This window comes from Scatophagus argus, chromosome 11, assembly GCF_020382885.2.
Source record: "Scatophagus argus isolate fScaArg1 chromosome 11, fScaArg1.pri, whole genome shotgun sequence".
Taxonomy (NCBI): domain Eukaryota; kingdom Metazoa; phylum Chordata; class Actinopteri; family Scatophagidae; genus Scatophagus; species Scatophagus argus.
The window spans coordinates 5628287-5656281 of record NC_058503.1 but is presented as its reverse complement, the minus strand read 5'-3'; the positions used below and the strand labels follow the sequence as shown (position 1 = coordinate 5656281).

Below are 27995 nucleotides of genomic sequence, written 5' to 3'. Positions count from 1 at the left end.
AGCAAAACTGGCATGAATTAAGTAATCCTCAGTCTCCCCCTGTTTCTTAAGAGGTTTAATCACTTAGGGTATAATTAAACAGCCTGTCTTATCAAGTAAAACTACCTTGAGGCATACATACAAATGAGCATATTTACAAGATCATGTGTTTAAACTAATTAAAGGTCTCTCTCTCTCTCTGTGTGTGTGTGTGTGTGTGTGTGTGTGTGTGTGTAAATTGGAAATTGTTAGGAATTTACAGAATTCAAGATCTGGTATTTAAGGCCTCTATTTTAAGATGTTTGAAGGGATTTTTGTTCTCTGGTTCCTTAATAAATTATATGTTAATATAGTTGTACTGCTAGTTAATCTGCAGAATAGCAAACTGGCTGACTACATTCACTACTTTCTCTTAACATCCTCTGTATTCTTGCTTCTTCCACTGATGTGACATTTTCCTATTAAACTGTAATGTGAAAAGGATCACTGGGAGTGACATGGAGGGGTTTTACAATCCCCAGCTTTCACTGTGTTGGTTCAGTCTCAGTGCTCTCATCAAACTTGTTCCAGGCAACAGCTGTTTCCAGCAGACATACTCCGACAATCCCGTCGTACACCGACCTGTCCGGAAGCAAACAGGAGACACAGTGAAGAAGCTGGTGGAAAAAGAGTAACATGCAGCAGACAAAAAGTGAGGAGGTGGTGGAGACCAAAGCAGAGCTAAAAGGACAGTGAATCACAACACTTATACTCATCAGCTGAACAGAAACATTACACTAAATAAATGATAATGGATAAATGATAATGGTATCAGCTCTCAGATTATTCAGTTTATTTTATTCATGATACATAAACTTGTAGCAACTTTTTCTGTCTTTAACTACACACCATCATGAATTTTGCATGAAATATGAAATAGTTTGTCAATCACTTTGGTGTTTTTCTCACTAATTTGAAAAGTTACTTGGTGCCTTCAGACTCTACACATAATGTTTGGATATGTTCAATATATAAATACAGTTTAATATATTCTCACATTAATGCTCAACCCATAATAGATGTTTACTTTAAAATAAATAAAATGGAAAATCAAGGTTCCAAGGCTACCTTAAAGTGGTAGCGTGACAGACAAAAATATTTATTGAATGGTGTTTCTGTACACAGTTATGTCATTGGTTCTTCAAATGTGAAATTTCATTTACTTATATATAACCTGACATTTACAAAGATTAAATCTACATGCAAAAAAACAAAACAAACAAAAAATAATAATCATGTGAAGTTTTGTGATAAGCTCCAGCTTAAAATGTCATTTTAGTTTTACTGTCAAACACCAGGTGGCAGAGTAGAGCCTGTCATCACCAGAGACAGTCCTCTCAGCCAACAGATCAAATGTAGAATTCTTGGTCTTCTCCTTCTTCTACCTTGTCTGCCTCTTCAACTGGTCCATTAAAGATGCTGCAGCTGTCGGACTGATTTACGGAAAAATTGCTAAGGGATGGAGCAGCATTTGTATTTACTTTGCTGCTCTGGACACAAAACCCCAACAAGGTGGAGGGGGCATGGGTGGTGAAGCTGTCAGAAGTCCAGCCCAGCGTGGCTGCCTTGTCTGGGATGCCAGGAGAGAGGGAGGATCTGACGTCTTCTGGAGGTGCAGATAATGGCCGAGACGTTTGCGGTAGGCTGGGTTTGATGTATGCAGACACCACTGTAAGGTCCACACTGCTGCCTGGATTTACTCTGTCCCCTGTGTCCACATCTGTCTCCTCCGCTCCAATCAGAGCATCCACGTTGAGACGGAAAGGCGGGATGAGGGAGGCGCTCCTGTTGAGGGAGCGGGTCCTGTGATGGGGGCTGGGAGAAGGTCCAGGAGAGGAGCAGGTGGAGCGGGAACTGGCTGAGCCCAAGTTAGGTAGAGAGAAGAGTGAGCTAGACCGGTGGCCCCTACACTGGGTCCTCCAGCTGTCCGGGTGGTGCTGGTCTGCCCACTGGTCCTGCTCGTCCAGCTCCTCACAGACCAGAGGGTGGGAGCTATGGGGGGTCTGATGGACTCTGAGACGAGATGTCGCCCGATGCTGGTGCCGACGGCTCCTGTGGGAAGCGGTGTTTCGGGTGAAGGTGGACGGAGCGGAGGCTGATTCAGTGATTGTGGATGACACGTGGTAGGGATCTTGGTGGTGTTTGAAGTGTGCACCTTGGACCTGAGCAGGAAGGAAAAGAAAGCCAATGAAAATATAGACTGTAACTGTAACTTCATCTCATGAGAAGTTTTACCAGAGGCAAAAAAGTCAGAATGTCTTATTTTAGGGTGACAGCATACAAAACAGGTCTTTGAAACTGTCTTGTCTAACATTTCAAAATGTCTGCTGTGAAAATGTCTATAATATTACATTAAGTGTAAGAACTAAAGACTTAAAGGCACCTGTATCAAAAAAAAAATGCTTGTTTCTAGGAAATTCTTTTTAAATTTAAAATTTACATTTAAAAGGGCAGAGCTTGTAAATAATGTTATGTAATGTTTTTTGAAAAACACACCTGCTGCACAAAGGTAGACTGGAGTTTAACTAAATCTCAGTCACAGAGGAACTGGGGGCATGTGCAACAAGCCTCATTTCCGCTCCCAGTTAGCCATAAATAATGCAGAAACACCCGTAATCAGTTGTTTGCTTGCTGCTTGTGCCTGCTTCTTGTAGTTTCATTCATGACCTTTCGTAATAGCAATTTGATTTTCAAATATTTTGTTTGTTTGTAGAAGGGTGCTGTTGCTGTATAAGAGAGTACATGTCCCATCTTGTTGTTTGTCCTGAAGAAGCAGCTAAATATGAAGTCACAGGGGTTACAGGAGGTGCATATTCATGGCTACTCAAGCACTTCTCATGTGACATACAGGCAGCAAAAAGTAGGGGGTAGGGGGTTCAAGGGAATCCCTGGGGTTTACAAAAGCCCCCCCCCACCCACCAGCACGATCCCTGGCCACTTTATGAATCACACCAGCAGCTGGAGAATTCATCAGCATCCAGAGGAGCCCCATGTGTATCACACCTCGATTCACGGACCAAAGTATCTCAGAATACAGACTCCTTTTCAGGAAACTCTGCTGTATCACGACTCTACAGTTTGATTATCATACACAAAGTACCAGGTCTGGGAAAGCAAAAAACATTATGGTAGATTCCCCTGTTCTCACACAAATGTGGAAATATTTTCTTTTTTATAACCAGTAAGGCAGCTGCAGCTGCTGCAGTATTCATGTAATTGCTCTGTCAGTTGAGGTTCTCATTTATGTTTTTCCTTCTTGTATTAAACTGCATGTGTCCCTCCTCTTCTCTGTGTTGATAGCTTCTCCATGTTTCAGTTCTCATGTCTGTACTGTCATCTGGCTTTCCTACCAAACAATACAGATAGAAGCAATAACTTTCCACACAGCAGCCTCGGGACAATTATTTCCAAGAGCACAAGGGTGGAGGACACTTTGTAGATTTCCATATGTTCAGGCTCACCAACAATAAATACCAAGGAAGCAAATTTTCCTGAGAACAACTGTGATTTACTGGGTCCTCATGATTGTATTTCTAATATTAACAAATATTCGTGGTAAGCATGGATTGAATCAAAACATTTATACAGTGCATATTCAAGTTCAAATGTATTCATCATTGCAAGAATTCATGAAGAAAGAAAAACTTACTGGTTCAGAGTTTGCTGCATTTCTGTGTTTTGTATCATTGTAAACTGAGGCTCTTTCGTTCTGGACTGATTTTATGTACAGAACCCACCTTGGGTTCTGGCAAGTTGTGATGGACATTTTTCATCAGTTTATAGTCAATACACTTAACTGATTAACATTAAAAATAAAAAAAAATATTTTTTATTACTTAGCTGGAATCATTCAAGTAATACAAAACTTAAAAAAGTAACAGTTCTAATTATGAGAAAGTAAACTGGTCAAATAACAGTATGTACTGTACATCATAAAAATGTGTAACTATCCAAAAAATATAAATAACAAATCTATGCCTTCAGCTATGCTAGCAGCTCTGTGGGGCTTCACTTTGAACTGACTGCTGATGAGGGCATGTTAGCGTGCTCGTAATGGCAGCACTAACAGGCTGATTTTGCACAGCTATAATATTCACCATCTTAGTTTAGCATGTTAGCATGCTAACATTTGCTAATTAGCACACAATACAGGACGAAGTACAATGGAGACTGATAGGAATTTCAAAATTTTGGAAGGTACTTGGTCACAAACCAAAGTACAAATTTAAATATTTGCCATAATAATTTTGTCAGTGCATCACCAAAACTGTGACCACAATTTGTCCAAGGGAGGCATACATGTGTGCACCAAATTTCATGGCAATCAATCCAATTGTTGTTGAGATATTTCAGTGTAGACCAAAAAAAATGCTGTTGTCTGTTGGCCAGTGTGTCTCTATAGCAACAGAGTGGAGCTCGTTAAAGGAAGCGGACATCTATTTATGTTGAGTGGATGCCCCGCTGATTGCTGATTGAGAGGCAAACAATCAGACCAGTTGTCTCGTTATCTGCTCTTTTGGACAAATAGTGACTAATAAATTATATATATATAGATATATATATAAGTGAAAATGCTCTAAAAGTTCACCCTGCACTACCTGCTCAGCAGACATAGTTAGAAACTAGCTGGTGAAAACAGTGGAGCTTTTTGGCAGCAAGAGAGAAAATGTTTTTACTCAGGAGTTGAGATTCACACCAAAAATAGAAATGAAACAAAGAAGATATTGGACTTACATTCATCAAGTTGCGAGAAACATCACATAAAATGTAAATGCTGTGTTTACGACTTGTTTCTGCTGCCTATAAGAGGTCAAAAAGATTATTTATTGAAGGTTTGAAGTTGGGAGTCAGGAGCTTGTTTTGTCTAAACCAGGGTCCTCAAGAGGATGAAAGCACAAAAGTCAGTGTGTGTGGTGAGAAAAAGTGACAGCATGTAACAAAGCCCCAGTGTTTTCCTGTGTCCCTGCTCAGTGTCTCCTCTTTCTCTTATTAGCCTCCCCTGCCTTCTGTTTCTGCTCTCCCTCCTCTACAGTCCTCTGCCTCCTGTTTATCCTTCTCTCATTTCTCTTCTTCACTGTCTTTCTTCTTCTGTCATCTTCCTTTGCTCTGAGCCCTGAAGCTGCTGTTTGGCTGCACACTTATCTCTCCCACACAGGAAAGAAATAGGCTGCTGTTCAGGTTGTGATTTAAAACCTAATGAGCAGGGCAAGTTTGCATGTGTTGTGTGTTTGTGTGGGTGTGGGTGTGTGTGCGTTGCTGTGTGTTGGTGTGCACTGTTATCCCAATGATGCTGCAGGTCAGCTGCGCACATCTGCTATTTACTGAAATTGTTTTCTGTGCATGTTTTTGTGAAAGCGTGTGTGCCTCCACGGGGTAATACGACATGACAGGATCTGTCCTGTTTCTGTGAGGACAACATTCTACAATGTTGGTGAGGAGCCACAGCAGGGGGTGCTGAGTAATGAGGTTGTTGACATGCCAATGATCAGACCCTCACTCTTGTAACCTTAATTATCTTGGGATAAGTAAGGTCAGCCAGAGATCTGACCTAAGCCAAAAACAACAATGAACAATGGACACTAATCCTCAACTACACCATGCTGCTGAAGCAAAAAATCTGTGATTTAAGTTAACAAATTAATTCTTCATATGCTCAGCAGTTTGATTGTGCTCTAATTCCACTAAAGCTGAAACAATTAGTCACTCAAATGTGATGATTTGTCATAGTTAACTGACTACCTTTAGATTTGGGACTGTTGTTTAGTTTAAAAACATCAACTTGGGGCCTGGGAAATCACAACATTACTAACTATTTTCTGACACTGAGATAAAGAAAGAAAGCTATGGGCAGATCAATCGATTCCCACTCTACAGACCCTCAAAATCTGGTTAGAATTATTTAGTGAATGCAACGTTCTAACAATGATTGTTGGCTGACTGACTGAAGGCTTGGTTGAGTAATCAAATCAGCTTTTCAAAATATCAAATATGGGTTTCTTTGATAAAAAAGTTACAAGCCTATGTACTTCTGGAGAACTCTAAATTATGACTTCCAAGGTGTACTTTGCTGTGACATATCCAGTCATAAAGCTTAAAACTGAAGCATGTACACCGCTGACAGTAAGCTAAAAATTACACTTAAAACACTGAGCCGTCTCTGTTGGGTTAGTTTTAAATTCGAGGTTAATTCTGGATGAATTTGGCAACTGTGGTAAAGTGTTCAGTTTCCAGTTGTGACAATGAAATTCAGAATTTGCAACAGCTGTGAGGCTTTGGATTTGTTATATTCAAAAGCATGAGCTATACCGAAAATACTCGCTTATAGTAATACCACTCTCATATTTGGCTGGCTTCATATTGAATATTTTCTGGTGTTTCCAGTCTTTGTGCTCGGCTGAGCTAACTGGCTGCTGACTGTAGCTCCATATTTAATGAGAGACAACAGTGTGTTACATTGTGGAGAACCACATGACTTCAGGCCAGGTGGCAGTTAAGCATCACACATATGGTCTATTGTCATGATAGATTAACTATTGTTTCCCTCAGTGATGTTCCAATCCCAGTAATGGACTGCTGCTTAATCGGCTTGAACTTTCAAAACTACTTATCTGCCACTGCCTGGACACATATCCCCTCAGAAACTGATACCCTCCACACAAGATGTGTGTGGGTGTGAGTGTGTGAATGAGTGAGTGAGTGTGTGTGTGGGTGTTCATTCACACATGATTTCCAGTGGCATACATCTTTGTTTGATCGCTTTGAAACAGATGTGTACATGCAAAGTTTTTAGAGTCTGGATGGATTAATGATGGTGGGTACATTTATAGTTAGCCAGATGGATTAAAGAGGGGCACAAATTAAAGAGACTCAGTGTTGATTTGTCTGCTGTTAGAGTTTATTTATGGCTGCAGAACCTCTCTGGGCCATTTTTTCTTTCTTTCATTCTCCCTTTCTCTCTGTGCTTCTCTTGTTCTTTCACCCAAGACACTGACTTTTCTGTTTTTCTTACAAACTTCTTACAAACTTCCCCTTCACCCTGCAGCTTGGTGGCTACAGGGTTCTTACTGAGAATAGTGTCAAAGATAATATTTGATACTGAAAAAGGTAGTGTTCATGGCACAAACACCCAAGATTTATATGGCTCAGGTAAAAACTGGTAGGAAACATAAAACACTCACCTGCAGCAAGATCTTATTTCCATCGTAGTCCTCTGTCTGCCAACGGACCTCACTGATTGGGCTGCAGGGGTGTGGCAACAGGGGCACTAGCGCCCCGACATCTCGTACCCTCACCTCCATCACCGCTGACTCCAGCACCACCGGATTCTGACCTCGCGGGAGTCTCTTAAATGATAACTGGATCTCCATGTCTGGGTTGGAGTACACCACAAAGAAGCAGAAGTCCTCCTTCTTCTGCGCCACTCTCCGCTGAAGCAGCAGCTTGTAAAGTCGCACCATGTCGACATAATTCTCATGTTGGCAATAAACAGTAAATCGCACAATTTCTTTTCCGTAATGAACCTGCCGCACAGCCCAGAGAGGCGTGCCAGGAGACAAAGTGAAAAAGTCCTGACTGCAAGGTGTTAGCGGTAGCATCCGCCGCCCATTGCTGACCTTTTCAGTGTGGTGGTAGTGCCATGGTGGCCTCTGCAGAGTGCGGTGCAGCATCAGAATCTGCTCCTCACCGCCGTACGCCTCCTGAAGGAAGAGGATGACTGCCAGGGCTGGCTGGCAGGCTGCGCCCAGGCTGTCATTTTGATGGTGCTTGTGGCGGGGCCGCTGGGAGATGGAGGCCCGCTCTGAGACTCGGAAGAGCTGCAACTCAGGGTGAACCCACGCCAGCATAGCATCAGCAGCACGCTGCAGGAACTTGCCTTGGCCAGGGTCGGCAATGAGGTGGATGCTGACGAGAAAGGGATCCTGGAGTTCACCCATGGATAATTCACCTCCACAAACAGCATCAAGACAAGATAAGAGAAGGTGGAAAGACGAGAAGGGCAAGAAGAGAAATGGGATGAGAAAGACATGGGGAAGAAGAGATCCAATTATAATCAGCCTGTTGAAAACCAAACTAGACATTGTTACAATCGTTCAAAGAAACCCTGTCACCTGCAAACAAAACTCCCAGTTGGGTTCAATTACAGTTGTAGTATAACATTCAATGTCAATATTTAAAAAAAAAAAAAAAAAAAGTATTTCTTTACATGTGTGCATGGCACCAAAAGTTAAGGTATGGCAGACAGGTTAAGGTATGGTTGAGTTTAAGCAACTAAAACATTTAAAGTTGGGGTAATATCAAGATCAGACATTAACTGCAGGTCTGTGGCAGGACACAAAGCTCAGTTTCATCTATAATGAATTAATTCCCAGGAATACTTTATCTTCAACATTTTCTATTTCTTTTCCTTTCCTTTGTTTACTTTTTGGTTCAAGTTTTCCATCCATTCCCTCCCTCTTTCCCAGATCTCTCACTCCTATCCTTCTCCATTTCTCTCATCCAGATCTAACTCCGCCATTCTTCCAATTTCCATGTTTACCTTTCTACCCCCACCCCACATTTCCACCCCCATCTCTTTTCCAACAGAACCATGTGGAGCGGGGTTCCTCTGTGGAAGCTCATTAGTGCCATTAGGAGGTCATTACTGAAGCCTAGAGGAATGTTCCAGACCACAGCAGGAGTGATGCATTCAGGTGTAGCCTCCCTCTGAACCTCTGACCTGGAAAAGCTCGGTATCCTGGTACAGGTACTGCAACACTTCCACTAAAATGTTCCCAAACTACACTGTTTTCATTCTTACATGTTACATGTACACACACACTGTATCTCCTCATCTCCATGTTCCCTCATTCTTTGTTTTTGGAGCACTTTTCCTATGGTCTTTATCTGACTTCTCGGGGGACTTGTCCCATTTCGTGTCTGCTTTGATGCAGTTTGGGAAAGGACACACAGTGTTCTTGTCTCTGGCACAGCAGACCATTTGGCTGTTGCCAGAATCCCTCCGTGAAACAGAGAGGCCAAACAGGGACAGGTTTAGTCTCATGAGTCCCTCTGGCCTTTGCAAAAGAACAAATTCTACTTGACCAAAGTGGTGACATTTTCTAAATGTTAAGATCAGATTACAAGGGAGCATTACTCTTGGTGGCCATTAGAGGTGTAACAATAGTCACCTGAGGATCCAGAATGATACACAACACTAACATAACCACTGCAAGACAAGCACAGAACCAGTACCAGTACATATTTTGTCCATGCATAGATTAAAACAGTATGGTTCATGTCAGGAGTAGTTGAGAAAAGCAGCTGCATCATTTCTGGTCTATTCTCAAAGAAAATTAGTATGCTAACATTTTAAGGATGCAGTTGAGACTACCGAGATATCGAGAATATTTATATTCGATTGGAACAAGGAACCCCCCCCCCGCAAAAAAAACCTTGAAAGAAAAACAAAAAGGTGAGGAAGAGTAACAGAAGAGGGATCACTTTTCCTGGATGGACAGACATAAAAAATGATGTTGTGTGTAAAGAACACACCAAAATAGTAAAAATTACAATATGGAAAGTCAGCATAACAGGATGAGGATGTGTTCCTTTGGTCAGATAAACTGCCAAGTCACAGGCTGCCAAGGGCTGTGGAAATGAGGCGAGAGTTTTGATGTTAGAGGCATTTCGGCTATAATCTTATTTAATATGTGACAATCTAATTATTTTCACTGTCAGTTTTCACCACTCATTTGTTGGACAGTATCCTTGCAATTAAACGTGTAGTAGGAGACATATACAATTGAACATACATACAGTAACAATGAGCGAGCCTTAATGCAAAGTGTCCTCATGTAGGTCAGAAGAGATAAACACAGCAGGATCAAGACAGATCTGCTACAGGTTTATGCTGGATGCCAGGGCACAGATGTCCCAACATACAGCAACACGGACACACACGCATGCATGCATACACACAGGTGTGCTGCCATCACTTTTGGGGACATTACATAGACTTACATTCACTTGCCTAACCCTTACATTAACCTAACCCTAACCTCAAGCTAACCTTAAAGCAAGTCTTCATCATAATATTTAATGATTTACATTGTGAGGACACTGTGGGTCTCCACAATGTGATTGTGTAAACACATTTTTGTCCCCACAACTGCAGGAATACGTGTACACACACACACACACACACAAGGCACCACTCTCATTAGTGACAGCTTGATCCCATTAGAATCAGTGTCTGTCTCCCTGATATGTAGCTGGCATCAAGACACCAAACACAGGGATAACAGGGATCTTTAAGGGTATTTACTGTACAGCATACTGTACTGTCACACAGGCAACTTGATGTCTTGACAGTAACTCCTACTCCACACTGTTCTCACGCTGTCCTTTTGCATGAGTCTGCACCTAAAACAATCCCAACAAGAACAGAGACCTGTGTCCAAACTGTCCGATATTTGACTCATTAAAACTGATGATAAACAATAGAGCAAACTGAGCAGCAAATATGATGATATCATCAATTACTTATTTTGCTTCTAAAAGAAAACTTTCACCCTAACTCTTCCTTTCTATCCACACATTACATTTTTCAGTACCACTGCACATTCATTTTTGGATTTTTTCATGTGTTTACCTCTTTTCTCTCTTATCATTTCCTTTCCCTGTCTCTCTCTTTCTTCATTTCATGTCTCCTCATCTCTCCAAAGTTGTGGAAGCTACTAACTAAAATGACTCAGGGATTAAAGAAGAATCTAAGTTTGGGTCAGGATCGAGGCCACAGACAGACTAGCACACCCATTTATTTCTGATCGCATTAGAATCAGTATACATATATGTCCATGGCGTCGAACTGACACCAAACACCAAACGCACTGTTTGAAACAGATGGATGATTGACATCAAACTGGGTATTTAAAATTCTGTACAGGGTCTTCAACCTCAAATAACTGTACCTTTCTCTCTTCGCCTGCTGACTTAAGTCTGTACCACCAGTCATTACAAAATCTTCAAGTACAAAAAGTTTGACAGACTTGGTCAAATTCTAAGAATCACAACAGCGCTGCATTAAAAATGCAATTTTCTCATTCATTTCAATGATTTGGGGTGCTGCTGATTAGTTTGTGTGGTAATTCCTGCATCTTACTGCTGTGTCTGTTTCTTTCCTTATCTCGCACTGTCACTCTGACAGCAAGAGCAAAAACTGATTTTGAACTTTGAAGATCGTTGACGGCAAGGTTACCTAACTAGATCCGCATGTGTTCCTATTTTTGCAGCTATAGCTAATACGAGTAAAACAACAACAACAACAACAACAACTATATCTAACATTGTGTGAGAGTTTCTGAAGAGGAGGTTGGGGGGACAGACATGAATGTTCTATATATCCAAATTTTTGAGACCAAAATTGATTGATTACGTCTTAAGAAGTCTTTTTTTATCGGTTAATGCAACCTTCACTTAATATATTTGTGTTAAGAGTTCTTCAGATTTTTCTTAGAACTTTTGAAAAAATTCATTTGTTTGCGGTTGACTTAACTCATTGAAATACACACATACATAAATCCTTTCAAGAGTCAAGAAAGCTTGAAAATCTAAACTGAATATTCACAAATGCATCTATCTCAACTACAGCAGAGCCAGTAGTCACATACACAAAGTACTGAGTTGTATATTTTACACTTAAGCTACAAATCAATACCTGGAACATTCAAGCTGATGCTTTACCAATAACAGTTAATGAGACGCTGGTACAGAGAAGAATAAATTAGAGATTAAGTCACTCCAATCCTGTGAAGGGAATGAAGCGAGTTTGTGTGTAAAGCTCTGGAGGAGTGTGTCTCTAAGCTTTTAATCCACTCGAGTCTTCAAACTGAAGCTGACTTAACTGACTACATACACACTCATACATGTGCACAGCCATCCTCAACACACACCAAATCAATTTGCACATTTATAGACAGGCCAGTCTTTTCTAATACTCACAGACTTTTACATTCGCTCTGCGTTCAAGTGTTAACTGGCACCACATGCTTGCAGTCATACACACAGATGATGACGTGAGATAAAACAACTCGCCTTCTAGTGGCCCCTGCACATATGAGAGTCATTAGCAGTGAAAACTCAGCTAAGGCCTCTGAGTGTGTTTGTGTGTAGGTAGTGCAGTCATAGCTTTAGCTAGGTTGGCCCTTGGTGCAAGTCAAAACAACCAAAGGAGGAAACTCAAGATGGAGGCCCCCTTTTTGTCGTCTGGTGAAAAGAAAGGAAAAAAGATGCAAGTTCCAACACTTGTACGTCAGACTGACTGGTGCCAAGGACATGAAAATGTAAAGTCTTGACTCTAATATGTAGGTTCAGTCAAATATGAACTACTTAATTCTCATAATTACAAAACAGATGGAAGTTTCAGATTGTGCTAAGATCTAAGTCTCTTATGTAAACTAACTGTACATAGGACACGTATTAAGATTGCAATAATTTTCTTTTTAGGCCACTTGGGAGCACCAGAAACAACATGTGAATAAAACATTGACATACCATGTAATTTTGCATTTGTGTGGCAGACTTGTTAGCCAACTGTTGCTAAACAGCGGATACAAAGGAGTTATCACTCATTTAGTTACCATGTTGATGAATGTTAAGTCAGATATTCACTCTCCTTTTCTCTGGTTTTGGTCTCTGAACCAAAGCAGTAATGTTTTGACCAGACAGCTAAACATTTTTTTGTTTAACTGACAGTAAGAAAAATATAGAATAAGTCCAGCCTCATCCTTTGAGCACTTCTCATTTGACAGAGACAGTTCAGTGTGTATACAGCCAACCATAATGTTTCATAGAAGGTAAAAGCAATCAGATCAAAATGTGGAGCCACTCTTTTCTGGCACTGCAGCTATTATTTCCATACTTAAAGATAACTTTCTAATATGTTTTTTCAGCAAATCAAGTGTAATCTGCACATTAAAATCTTCTACCTCATCAAAAATTCCAGAAGCTACAATTTTCAGAAAATTTAATTCATCTTCTTTCATCCATCCCTTTATACATCCGTCAGGGTCGTGGGGTGGCTGGAGCCTATCCCAGCTGACTATGGGCGAGAGTTGGGGTAAACCCTGGACTGGTCTCCAGTCAGTTGCAGGGCTGACACACAAAGAGAGACACACATTCACACCTGAGGGCAATGTAGAGTAGTCAATTAACCTAATCTGCATGTTTTTGGGATTGTGGGAGGAAGCTGGAGTACCTGCAAACTCCACATAAAGCTGTACCACCACGCTGCCCCCATTTTGTTTCATTCATTTATAAATTAAAAAAAGAAAAAGGTATTTCCTACTTCACAGTAAAGTCTCAGTGTATGTGCCCTGGTTCAACTTTCCACATCACACTTTTGAAAGTTCAATATTGGACCAGAACTGACTTCCAAACTATTTGTGATATCACAAATCATGCTTGCAGGCCTTGCCTCGTCAAGTAAGTTTCCAGTGAGAAGAGAGAAAATTTACACTTTCAGCAGATGAATGTGAAAGCAGTTTCATAGTGTCAGATTCTACACATACACCATTCTGCACAGTGAAGTTCAAACATCCAACTGTAGGAATAAGAAGACTGAAGGGGGACTTTAAGAGTTAGATAGATTAGATAGATTACGACAGACTGTTGTGGGGAAAGATTAGAAGGGGAGGCTTAGTGAGGAGACCAAAGCCAGTCAACCTAGTCACTCCAACTTCATGCAAGGCATGTGACCTTCGCCATCCAGACAGACCTGGGACAAGGCAGCTAGGCTTAGTAGAGGGACAAATGCTGTGACCTTATTTCAGTCTATTTTTACACAATCTAAAACATACAAGACACTCTGCAAGTATTTGGGCTTTTTTGGAGTTATGATGCTGCACTAGAATATATTAGATTTGAAACAAAACAAATGAAGAAAGAAAGAAAGAAAGAAAGAACAAACAAACAAATGAAAGAAATGGTCTAACTTGAGAATTCAGTATGGAAAGATGAAGTGATGTAGTGTGTGGAAAAGTAATCTGCTAATTCCTTGCCTCTGTAATTGATAAGTCCTATCACTTTGGGTGCACATGCATTCCAAACTACGATACACCTACATAATCAACAGGAAAATCACTGATTACAGATGACAGATTACATCATTTCCATGTCAAAGTAAGGTTTTTGAAATAACTGCTTATACATGTTTTTCTGCTTCTGTCGTATTTGAGATCAAATTTGATCTCACGTCTGTTTTATAAAGGGGATCCCTTGTTAGTTCCGGGCTGGATCTTACTTAGAAGGAATGAAGTGGACCAGTGAAAACCTCCAGCTAAACCTCATAGTCGTTTTCAACCCAATGTTCTAGAGTGCAGAGCCAAAACAACAAAACATATTTCGCTGTGCAACTACTTACTGGCTACGCTGAATGTGCACTCAGCGAGAACACACTCACTAACTCATTAACATGAAGCTCCCACAACAAAGCTGATAAACAGAACTGCTTCAATTAAACCATTAACAAACGGCTGACTGCAGCATATTTTATCTGCAGTCATAGACCAAACATTATTTCTGAGGACACACATTTGGTAACACTTAATCCAAGTTGCTTTATAGCACAGCCTGGAACCTATACACCACACTCAGCTAGGAGACAAGCACTAGGAGTATGTGTGTGTGTGTGTGTGTGTGTGTGTGTGTGTGTGTGCTGAGCTGAGCTGTTACAGGTGGTCCTTGATCCATCAATTCAATCTGATGCTGGGCTGTAAGTGCTTTGGCTCATTCCACTCTGAGCAGTTTGGTGTGTAAAAGGATACTCAGTGCTGTCCTTTTAATACAGACATGTGCGTCACCTTCCTCAGAGATTGAGTGTTAATTCTGAGTCTGTGCTGATGAAAGTCAAAGAGACAAACGCTCAGGTCTCACTCTAACCAGTAAGGATGTAATAAACACCACACTGTCGCCGAAGCAAAGTGCGAGGAAGAACTCAACTCGGATCTACAGCTGTTACTGATGATGAAATGTGAGAGTAAATACATATAATGCATCTTTTTTAAAAACACTTAAAGAGTTGTGATGTTGTGATTTATGTACTGAGGCTGAATTTACGATTTTGAGGTAAGTGTTTATGGTTCAGCTATGTGTGTAGCCAGAGTTCCAAAAAATGTAATTAAAAGTCGGAGCTACGAAGTGAGGACTAGAGAAACTCTTACTGACTGCTTGGGTTTTATTCTACATGTTTGCAGCATTGAAAGAGTAGATGACATCAGAAGAAGTTGAAGAAAGACAAGGCAGTTTTCTCCTTTTCTGTAACACACATCTTGCAGTCATCTCCACTGTAAACCTTCTGTTCGCCACAACCCCGGCTCTCTATTGCAGTGAATCTAACAGTGTAAACAAATGATTGGATGGAAAAGGGCTCCGATTCTGTCATGAGACAAGGAGAGAAACAGAAGTTAACTGGATGTATATAAGAACCGCCAGTCTATATCACAAACTAAATGAAAGACTAAACACAGTCACTGTGAGCCATATAATTAAAGCAGAACACAGCTAGATCACATGCATTTCTCTAGCCGTGCTCTGCTTTAATTATATTCCCCAGTGACAGGTGAAACACTAAACTACTAATCAAAACCTATGCCATTTACAAAAAAATCTCACTAGAAATTAAATCATTATAAATGTACCACAACACAAATGAACACAAATTCAAGTCCAACAAAATATTTTAATTTTAAATAAAGAAAATATGTGTGAACATATCTGGCCAGCCCTTTGCTGCAGTACACAAGGGCTTCAGTGGAATCTCAAATTTAAAAATTTAATGTACATGGATGGAAATGTGAAGAATAATATATATATATGTACACATCTTTGTAACTTAATACAGTTTCTATTTGCATATCCATCTGCACATGTATGAGTTTCACGTCTGCATGATGTTCATCTAGTTTTTCGTGCTCAAAACCACAGCAGACCATGAATTATTTGAGGGAAGGAAGTAAAACTTTACAGGCTCCTGCACTTTCACCGGTAAGCGTTTAATCCACTGAATGATATACAACAGTGTGGGTCATGTACAAATTTTGGAGAGTGGATTTGAGCAACTTGCATTCACATGTGTTCCTGGTTCTCCTAATCTGCTGCCTGTCTGGGCTGAAATAACAAGAGCAGGGCCTCAGGCATTGCTGGATCCACACACAGTGAGGAGCGTTTCACTCTGTGGTAAAGACTCATTATTTTACTGCCAACGACTTGAACAGATTTCAACAATCATGATTAACATGACCGGAGACACAGACATAGATACATTACAAAGACTTGGTATAATGCCATCACTGATACTATTCACAACCAGCAGCTTTTCAGTAGAAACCATTAAATTCTGTAAATCTCACTCTGTGTGGTGGTTTTCATGGCATCTGCCAGAGTCCAGTTTTATTGTGCAGCTCAGATTACTCACAAACAGACAAAAGATTCTGTCTAATTATATCTAATTGTTATCAGCCTTTGTCTGTTGTTTTCTGTTCAACAACTGCATCGGGGCTGTACAAAGATAATGCAAACCAAACTACTACTGCATGCTCACATTAACGGCATTACACTCAGAATCCATAGGCTGGCTTTTATTATGAAGCATCCACAGGAAATACAGTGCATTTTCTGCCAAGGTCAGTGCTTTGATGTGGCCACAAAACGTTTCTGTTACTAATTGAATTATTGATAATTTTCTGCAGATTTACATCAGTATATCATTGTACATTTTTAATGGTACAAGAAGGAACAACTCGGTAAGCTGTCCGGATGAAAAGCTGCAGGCAACGTGCTCTGACCCGCCAGAATCATCCGCTAGCTTCTGTATGAGGAAGTGAAGGCACTAAAAATGAGTGGAGCAACATCAGCTGCACAACTAATAGACATCCGAGTCACTAATAGATATCTTCTAATATCTGGATCTACACCAACAATGCTTCACGTCTACTATGGCTGCACTGACTCTTTCAACACAGGTCTTCTTTCTCCATAAAACATTCATGGGAGGCGGGCATCGGAACTGAGCTACCAGAAGAAACATGGAATCACTTTCTCGACTTGGTCCACTCATTGTGACACTTGTACCAGGTGCGAACACTCACCCGCTAACTTCATGCATATGTTACGGTCCTGTTCCAGGCTACACACTACTGGAAAAAAATACTTAAAACCTTACAGGATGCCAACAACATGATGATCAAAACTAATCCAGTTATAATGAAATTTGGCATTCCAACCGAAGCATGAAGTAGCTTTACTGGCCTGACGTCTCATCCTTTTTTAAGTGGAAGCATGTAGCTCCCCATACCCACCACCCTCCACACAGACTCACAATTGGCAGTTGGATTTAAGAGGTTCTACAGCATATCAAACTGGAGAGAGTTAGATTTCTGAATAACGTCAACAACTTGATGGATCTGCTTGGTCCTGAATGCAGCTGAGCTTCCCCTCACTCTCGTTTCACACTCCTTTAGCACCCCTTGTTTTTTTGTGGTTGTCTCCTTTGCATAATAGCTTATTTTTTGTGTTTGCTTTTTTTTTCAATTTAGAGTATGACTGGGATGTGGGCAATATTAGTTTGTTAATTAATAATTATTGATTAATAATTTGGTTTTGATCAAAGAAGGAGAAAAAGTAAACTAGACTAAGGCTTGAACCAAATATTTGGTAACAACTTTCAGTATCTGCTACTCTCTTAAATTAATTTGTTCCAAAAAGACATTCAGGTTTGATACCCTGTCAGTGCTTGCACACTCACAGCATGAATGCAGTAAAAGAGAGACATTTACACATTCACTCATACACGCAAATACACGAGTTTGTTTCAGAGCAAACATCTGCTGGTGACAGCCTGATCCCTGAAAATAAATCCCCTGTGTCAACCGGTGACTCCAGGCTGTTGTTAGACCACTATCAATCCTGTCTAGCTCTCTGTGGTACAAAGCACTCACTGAACTGCTCAATATGCTGATGCACATCTAAATTACTCACTGTTTTGAAATCTTTCCTTCATTCTTGATTTCATTCTCAGGGAGAAATGTTTTCACAGTTTTTGTTTTGCTTCCCACTACCTGTAAAATTTGGATATCCTCAACCCATCTCGCATTTTCTTTTCATCAGTCATCCAAATTTTTCCCTCTTTTGGGTGATAGATGCAGGGTAAAGTTTTCTACATCTGCAAGTAATCAATATATATACAGTATATTTGCTGGGTATTCAAATGTGACAAAACACACAAGTCTGCCTCTGTTATTATATTTGTATTTACATCTGTGTCTCAGCGTGTTTGTGTTGTTACAGTCTGACCTCTCTCTTCTCACCCCACAACATTCATTACTCTGACAGCCGGACCCTCTCTGTGTTATATGTGCACACACACATGCAGAAAACCACTGGGGGTAGGGTCACAGGTCAGCCAGGCTGAGCGCACACTCATTTGCTGTGACCAATAGAAAGTGAGGTTGCATGGTTAAGTGTTTGGGGTGGGACTTCAGCTGAAAACTCAAAGATGCTGCACACAAAAGATAGATTACACTTTGGCATTTTGTTGCTCTTGCGGCTCCAAATTCCAGATCCCAACTTTTACTCTGAGCGATAAAACTAATGCACAAGACTTTGCATATGAAACCTTTTAAAGGCTACATATAAATTCAAAACTCCATAGAGGTTATAGCTAAATTTTCCAAATGCAGAGGTGGCAGCGGTACAGTCACCACATGCTAGAAATAGTCATATGTTCCATTTTCCTGACTGGATTCACTCAGCAATACTGCATAAACTACTGTAGATTATGTGTGAGTTATCTTTCATCTTACACATCTTTTGAGTTACTTTTAACCAAAAGTTAACTATTTAGCTTTATAAAAGATGTTAAATAGATAAATAGACAGACCAGACAAAAGTATGAGAATGTGTCACTCAAGTCTATTCACAACAAAAAAACCCCACATCTTGACAGGTAATTTTGTCAGTTACTGAGAGATGTTGACTCGTTTCAACTCTTTTCCAGCAATACAGTTGAGAAGTAATTCTTCAAAATTTTATTTTATTATTTTACTTGTTGAGTCCACATCAGTGCTGCTTCCAACTTGATTTTCAAGTTTAAAGGAAAAAGCTGCTGATATTCTATATTTTTTGTCTGGTCAACCAATCCCTTAAAAACACCAACAATGAATGTGTTTATTTGTGTGTATCCACAGCCTAAATTATCTTACTACCACAGGAACACTGGGCCTTATGGAATCACGAGAAGAAGAGATATTTACAGTAACACAGAGGTGACAGAGATAATGTCAGATGGCTCTGGCTGAAAACGGCCGACCTGTAGAGTCAGTAGAAAGCCACTTGCACACAGGCTGAGCTTTGATAAAGCTCGCCCTGGTTACTGGGGTGAGGGTGTCTGAAACACCCAACAGCACTCACAATGTATTAAGCATGTTCTTCAGAAGATGGATAAATTCAAAAATAGACTCACTGTCCAGAAATGACTGGCATTTTAATGCTTGTTAAATTTACATTCACACAAACTGATATAGTTTCAGTTTCATACCTGAGGCTGAGCCAGTTGAATTCCTCCAGTTTCTGTTACACCTACAGGATCTAAAATGGAGTATAACCTCAGTCAGACTGACTTTGGTGGTTTAGCATGATATCAGTCTGTCTGCAGGGGGCTCATGGCTGGCCTGGGCTGAGGTGAAAGGTCAGGGGTTAAGACCACCTGTATAAACAAAAGTACCCTCTCTACCAGAACTTAAATATACTTCTGTTGAGGCAGAAGGCGAGGGAGACTGATGCTGCATGGACCTTTGCAAATGAACTTGTCAGTGCACACAGACATGCATGAGTACACACACATGGAGGACAAAGACAGACAGCCACACACAGCGCTAAGACAGATGAGTTCTCTATATTGTCCTTTCACGTGTGGAAACTCTTTCATTGCAGCAGTTTGCATCCATCTGTCCTGTCCTTTCTGTTGTGGTCATTAGTGAGCCTCAGTTTGACAAATGAACTGATGCTAATTCGTTCGCTTTGTCCGCCTGTCTGTAGGATGTGTATGTCTCATAAACTAGTACTGAGTGTCAGAACTAGTATTAAAGTCGTACTAGCTGGGATTGTCTGTAGTTTTACAGATCACCACTGTTGGAAGCCCTGAGAGAGAATCCTATGTTCCAGTGTTTTCACCACTTTCTGCTACAGATAGACTCCCTGTTAACGCTGTTGATGGTGTGTGGTGTGGATTACCCTGGGACATAACGCAACAGGGACAAGTTGCTTTTAAACTTTTTAGATGTTATTTTTCAATACTTTGACAATATTTTCTTCAACTCCATTGTTTTGGGGTGACAGTAAAAAACAGGCAGCAAACCAAGAGACAGCTGCTGACCTCCACAGACAATAGTGGGCACAAGCTCATCTGATACTGGAAAGACACAGGAAACATGGGGGTGAGCGGACTGCTGGATCACTGGATGTTTGTGTGTGTGTGTGGGCGTGTGTGTGCGCGCATCTGGTCCTATGCTTCCTAACTGGCGGGTGTGGTGCGGGTGGGACAACATAGCTTCCTGTAGACCAGATTAATGGCCTAATATTGGACATAATCCACCCATTGTGAAAGGCCTGGAGTCCTGGCCACCGGACTGAGGAGAAACCATGACCTCTGCAAACACACATCTTCACAGTCATGCACACATTCACACAAAATCACGAGAAGGGTAACTCAGCAGTAAATGGCGACCTCATAGTTCGAGCACTACTAGCACTTAGAACAATTTTAACTATTTGAAGCAGCTGATCTGAATTCATAATGTTTGTTTAGGAAGATGATTTCCAGCGACTTGGCAAGAAATACAACAGGAGTCTCTGAGCAGTTGCTGTCCAGCCACATGTTCTTCAGTATGAATAAAACTTCAATAACAATACCAAAAAAAGTGTCAGAATGTCAGATTTTATCACTATCACATGCCATCAATATCATATTGTGATATCAATATCACAAATGTATCAAAAAAAGTTAAAAGCCACAGCCACTGCAGATAATTTTGTCCTCATTTTGAGTTTTGATTATCACTGACACAAACAAGCCTACCAAAATAACATTGTAGCAAAGCACTCATCCGTTAAGCATGTGTAAGAAATGATGATGATTTGTTGAGTACCCCGGTACACCAAATTTCACATTCTCATTATTCTTTGCTTGTCATCCTGTTTTCCCAGAAAATGGTGGTGTTGCACACCTGAAGCAAATGTCTTTGTTGGTGTGTGGAAAACTGAAAAACTTAACAAATGCAAATTAGGAAAAAATAACTAATTTGTTAAAAGCACAGCACACTAAGAGGAAATATTGATGATACTCGTCCAGTTGCGTACTGGTCTCCATTTACTTTCATGTGTCCCCTCAAGGCAAATGTTTTTATTGCTTTTTTTAAAACTATTTAGTCTGTAAAAGTGTCTAGCCTGTACATCACAGTAAACGTTTGCTTATGTAGAAGAGTGTGCCTGACACTCTCTCTCTCTCTCACACACACACACACGAGTCCTCCCTCATGAGTGGATTTATTTTGTCAGTGTGTATTAGGGAGATAAAGTCCTGGACCTGATCTCTGTGTGTTTGAGCCACTGTTAGCAAAACGCCGTGTCGCCATTGGTTTACTTACTGCTCGTTGAGGACAAGGGACTGTAATCAGACCTGCAGAGGACGACAGAAAAGAGAAAAAAAGAGCGAGAAAAGCAACGTGGACACAGATGGAGAGAAAGAGAGGACAAGAAACAGAGAAAGGAGACAGGAGTTTATATTACAGTCTGAAGTACAATCAACATGATTTAGAGGATGACACACTCGTATTTCAAATAAAGTGCTGACATCTGGCTAAACAGTGGGAGCGGTCCAGCTGGAAAGGTCACCAAAAATGCACACAGACATTTTACAACAGTTTCTATCTGAAGGGCTTAAACACAGAGACATCCAATCAAGTACTGTCCACTACCACCACACCCAAATAAAATGCTCAGATACTTGTATTTATTTCTTGAGTAGTTCTGTTTTAAGCTACTTTATTTGTATTACATCACTATTTTGCAGATTGCCGTACCTTTCTAAAATCCAATGCAGTTATAGTTATGCAATGTTATAGAATAAATGGCTGTATTAGTATCTAAAGTAGTAAAGATACTAATCTCAGCTCGCCATGACAATAAAATGCTGTTTACACATTAATGCACCAGTAATCCAACAATAAGCTATGTATATTCAGTGATATGCTGAGAAGGGCCTATTGTGACAATGAGTAATTTTTATTTAGAAACTCTGATAATAGTACATTATCAGACAAATCAGTACATTCTGAATGCAGGACATTAAGACGCTTTTACTTAAACAATTTTTGGGATGTATTTGCTTTCTTTCAGGGACTTAGATGACATATCTCCCATTTGGCGAAAAGAAGTTCACAAACTGTTGAGAACATGGCTGAAAAGCCGCCATCACTGGCACTTATATCTAAATAAAATCCTATATCAACACAACTGTTAAGGTTAATTTAACATAAGCTATTTCTGTTTAGTTTAAAAAAAAATAGCATATAATAATATGTAATGTATATATAATTTTTGTTGTTTTATGGTTTTTCCCATCCCGCTGGTATTGTGTGAATGCAGCACAAGTAGAGAGGTATAGCCAGCAGATGATTAGCCTAGCTTAGCACAAACACTGGACCGTGGAAAACAGTTAACCCAGCTTTGTCTGAGGGGAAAAACACACCTTCCATCGCCTCTAAATTACATAACTAGTTGTTCCACAAGTACTGGCTGTGACAAAGTAACCATCACATATTGTCCTGTTTGGGTTACACAAACACGGTATATTATAACGGTTTTATTTTACGTATTTATTATAATGGTAAATAGATTTTTAGACTACATGTCTCCCCTGCTTCTAATCTTTATGTTCAGTTAAGATAAGTTACATCTTGAATTCTGTTCTTAACAGACAGACATGACAGTTGTGCTGATGCAATTATTTGCAAGAGGCGAATAAGCGCATTTCCAAAGTGTTGTTTACTTCTACTTCTTCCACTACTCTACACACACGCATTCTCATTCATGGAAGAGACATGTCTAGTCTAAAGCTTGGATCTTTAGCTGCAATAGAAGTAGCTTTCCATTTATCTGATCTCCACAGATAAGATTTAAGACAGTTTAAATAACTACATGAATATGTGTATGTGGGTGAAACATACAAGAGACACGTATGCCCACATACAGCAAGACTGACTGAGGATCTAGATGTGTCCTACGCATACTATAATCCTCAAAGCCATCCATGAAACCTCAGCTGTCATACACCTGAGATTATTAGTCCCACAGGAGTCAGCTGACTACCAGAGAACCACTGCTCCTCCACACACACCCTCCCCGTGACTCTGTCTCTAAACTAATAAGGCCTCCGGAGCTACAAGACAGCAGGAAACAGAGGAGTGAGTATGTTTCCTGCAGCAGGAGGTTATCAATCTAACTAAAAGGAATTAGTGGTGAAGAGAAAGGAAAGGATGGAAGTGTGAGAAGAAGCAGAGGTGAGCAGAGAAAGGTAAGGAGGAAAGATGATGGGGCACTGCAGAGGGGAAAACGTTGGGTTGGAGCAAAGGAAAAGACAAACACAAAGAGCAGATAATCAATGACCAGAAGGGTACAGCAAAAAGACACAGAGTAGAACTCATGGACTTTGTCCCTGCGTGAACAGAGAAAAATGACAAAATGTGGAAAAAAGACAAGAAAAATGTTTTTAAGGTTTATGACTCTGTTGAGTTGGAGGTAGCAGTGCGCGATGGCTCCCTTGGGTGTGTCTTTGGCAGGACTCTCAGCGCAGTGCCACTTAACATCTCGCCTGGCTTTCTCTGTCTGGCCACACTGCCGCGCTTCATCTCCGTCCAAAGACAATAAACTCAAAGTGAAGCAAAGACAGGCAGCGGCCCGGTCATGCACAAAACGTTTGACTTCGGAGTGACCTGATGGGCTCTCAATGAGGTCTGAAAGGCTTGTTTGACATGTGGAAAGCTGAACAGACTCGGGTGTCTCTTATTTGATTATGGTGGAGATGCAGGGAGGGAATACTCAGCAGAGTGGGAATGGAGGGTGGCTCAGAGACAAACTAAACATAAAGCAATAAATCCTCGCACTGGTTCAGACAGCGACTCATATGAGCGTTTCATGATCTGCCACCACTACATTAAAAGCCTGATCATGTTTGGGGGATATCACAGTCCTGGTCTAAAGGAACCCATGCTGACTTATAGGTAGGTGGGTGATGGTAGGTGATGGAACACAAACCACAGGTTCCCATGCTGATATAGCTTTTACATATAAACCACTGAGCCCGACTCGCCGCATCGTCCTGTGAAACTACGACATTGTTATGGTACTGGCGCTGGGACAGTCATTACCAACTAAGAGGTTTATTGTCAGAAAATCCTAAAGCTACATTGATTGAGAAGAATTAAGCAGAACAAGCTGAAAACACAACACTGCATGTCTGGTTGATGTTTCTATATTGGACACATTAGCGTAGTCCAAAAATCAAGGGCCTTTTCTTTTACTATCACAAAGAAAAGCAGCAAATCCTTTCATTTAAGAAGCTGGAAACAGCAAACATCACTAAAACAATTAACTGATTATCTAAACAATTGGCAACTAATTTTCTTTCAATGACTAACTGACTAACCGTTGCAGTTCTAGTCTGGATGGATGTGGGGGCTGAACAGGAAGTGGAGTGAGGCAGTAGAGGTGGAGAATGTGACCTGATGGAGGTGGCTGCACTCTGGTTATCAGCTGGACCTCCGTGCTTTTCCTTGCTCATCAGCACTTTCCACCAGGGTCTCTGCTGCTTTTCCCATGAAGCTCATGCTCTCTTACACACATTACGGTGTTTGGTTCCAGTTCATAGCTCATGAAACACCCTGGTCCCCGGTGACTCTGACAACAAGGGCTTTTCAGTACTGATGTCAGATTACTTTTCCCATCGTACTGACTTTCAACTATAGAAGCCTGATATGTTGTTGGCTTTTAGAATGTTTAGTCTATTCTGCTGTTGTAAAATGTCTCTCATGCATTTCTTTGAGCTTGCTATATTACATTTAATTTAATTCATTTTGTACGCTCCACTCCTCATATGTACATGAGTGCTTTCAATGTTGTTTTTAACTTTTAACAGCTTTTAACATCAACCTGCCCAGGAACAATAAAATAAAATCTAAATCTGAATCTGGTTTAAGGGTGCTAATTAAACAGCTCTGTCCTTCATAAATAATGGACTCTTTATTTAGTATGATTACACTGGCCTAAAACTGCAAGGGAGTATATCATAGTTAGACATGAAAGAAAATATATATCTATATATAATACAGATTTAAGAGTCATTAAAAAGGCTGATTGTTTTTAAAATTATTTCCTGTCCTGTGACTAGTCAGATCCTCCTGGTAAATACAAAAATACTCAACTTAAAAATATATGTGCTCAGTTTGATGGTGTCTTCAAAGGGGTTAAGGGGGTCTGTCACTAAACACACATGGTCACACAGGGCCGTCATTACCACAACACTACACCAACACTACACCCAGCAGTGACATACCGCAGGAGAAACTGACGCTCATCTTTGTCTAAAGGCTGAAAAGAAGAAGAAACACGACAGTCACGCAACTCTCTTTGCGCAAAACATTCTTGAATTACGCTTCACCTGCAGTGTGAATGTACATGGCTGTACTCTCATTAAGCTAAGAATAAAATTAGTGATGAAGATTTAGCTTTCCACTAAAGAATTAGGTTCACTCAAATCCAAATGCCCTCATCAAATAAATCAGTTCGGCATGCAATCCAAGAATAACAGCAACATAAATAAATAAATAAATAACTGGTACCAGTTATTGACTATAATATGCAGAAGTCTTTTGGAATAAGAATAGTATAAACAGCTACTACTGGTGTCTGTTTTGTTTTATTCTATGCGCCGCAGATACGTCCGGGTTTGCTGAGATGTTTAACACCAAACTTCATATCGAAAACAGTCGATTTCATGCCGTTTTGTTTGTCTGACACAGTGGAGCTTTCGCAGCATCGTTACAGGAAAACACTTCCTACACCCTAGACATGTGAAAACACTCTGCTTGGAATAAATGAATGAATGACTGGAGACTTTGTTGTAGTAGTTGTTTTTCCATAAAACAAGTTCAGTTCCGAGGGTTACATGTAATGGATGTAACCTAATTTAAATTCTTTAAATCTCATCGACATTTAATCACTCATTAAAAAGAGGTAAATATATATATATATATATAGGTCAGCACATATGAACATGCAAAAGTTGTCCAAATGTTCACTTATGGAGGTGTTCGGGATCAGTCACATCTCAGTGTGATCTCTACTTCGCTCACCCTCCGGTCTCGGCTCCTGAATCCACACAGTCATCTTCTGTTGATGTTTTCTCCATCTCAGAGGGTCGGCTGATCAGCACTTAGCTGCATTGTTTCAAAAACTGGGATTTCAAAAACACGAAAATGAAAATAATCACTTAGCCTAGACGAACGGGCAGTGCGAACGATCCGGTTTCTAACTCCTGACTTACAACGAGCTGTGCAGTTGGCGCAAAAGGCGACTGACTGTTGCTTCTCTGCGTCAGCTGCGCTCAGAGATGATGCCTTCTGAGCCGTCGGAAATCTGACTACTACCTGTGGAGCGCAAAAGGGCGACAATTTAATTAAGATTATAAAATATTCCCCCATAAATACTAGATTTTGAATAACAATTAGATCTAGAATAAGTCAAAATATTGTTTTTTTAAGCTAAATAAAAAAAAATAGACAAACTTATGACTAAATGTTTTTATCTCTAGTAAATCTCATGGTTTTGGGTCAAACAGTCACAATTTTGTCTTATTATCTTAAGATTTCTACTTAAGATCCTATTTTTATTTTTGTCACTTTAGAATTACATCTAGTTTAATTGTCAGAAATGGGCTTCCATAGAACTGATAGAGATGATACATATTTATTCCATGTGTTTAACAAATCTTGAGCAAAAGGGTAGCTGATGATTAAAATCAAATTTATTCCCCTTTAGTGTGAATAAATAGCAATTAACAAAAGAACCATAAAAGTAAGGAAGAAATAACTGATCAGGTTTCACAAAATGTATGAAAATCACGGTGTTATTTGTGGTATTTTCAAATAGTAGTCTGTATTTCATTTGTAAGAAAGAACAGGGACTACGTGGTGAGTCTGGCCACTGTTTGGTAATCTTCCCCAGCAGTAACTACATTAAACTGTCACATGAGGAACCCTTTAAATGAGACTGGTAAGTGTCTGACTGTTAAGTGTTTGATTTTGCTTTTTTCGAGCAGTACGTTGAAGTAACATTACTGTTGTGTGCTGTTTTGGCTCCATCAACCGGCTGCTGATGAAGGTTAATGCAACATATCTGTCCGATAAAATAAACCCTGGCAAGCAAACAAGAGTCATCAAATTTTTGATCTGCCAACACTTTCTGTTCATGAATGAAGTTACAAAAGAACTATGGTTTTCTGATCTCTGGTCTACATAAAATTAAATTAGTATTCAACCTTTAAGAGGTAGCCATAATTTGTAGGCTGCAGCAATTACCTAATATTTATTAGGTATATAATATTATTTATATCTAATATAAACCATATTATTATATTTATATATAATATTTATTATTTATTATTGTTACTATTACTAGTATAAAGATTAGATATGTCGTGACTTACTTGTCGTTACTTTCTTAAAGGAAACAGTTTTCTCAGAACTGCCTGATGAAAGTGTACACTGAAGTGACTGAAATAACAAAAAAATTAATAGAAATCAAAGTTTTTGGTATCTTCTAAAATATTATCGAAGGCTGTTGACATACGGTTGTCTTTGTAAACAGTTCTCACAATTGATTATTCTTTT

At 40.0% G+C, this 27995-nt stretch overlaps 1 protein-coding gene across 2 annotated transcripts; it reads right to left on the bottom strand.

The window, feature by feature from the left end:
• Positions 1-12: 12 nt before the first annotated feature.
• LOC124067384 (protein FAM124A) lies at positions 13-26704 on the bottom strand. 2 transcript variants are annotated; one of them, XM_046404697.1, is made up of 4 exons: positions 26460-26702; positions 21696-21727; positions 7197-7963; positions 13-2180 (listed from the first exon to the last, which is right to left on the bottom strand). In XM_046404697.1, the coding sequence occupies exons 1-4, from the start codon at positions 26513-26515 to the stop codon at positions 1368-1370; spliced, it is 1668 nt and encodes a 555-aa protein (XP_046260653.1). In that variant the 5' UTR covers positions 26516-26702; the 3' UTR covers positions 13-1367. The 2 variants fall into 2 exon arrangements, with proteins under 2 accessions (XP_046260653.1, XP_046260654.1); XM_046404698.1 differs by lacking the exon at positions 13-2180 and adding an exon at positions 2453-3364 and having other exon boundaries at positions 26460-26704.
• Between the last annotated feature and the right edge of the window lie 1291 nt (positions 26705-27995).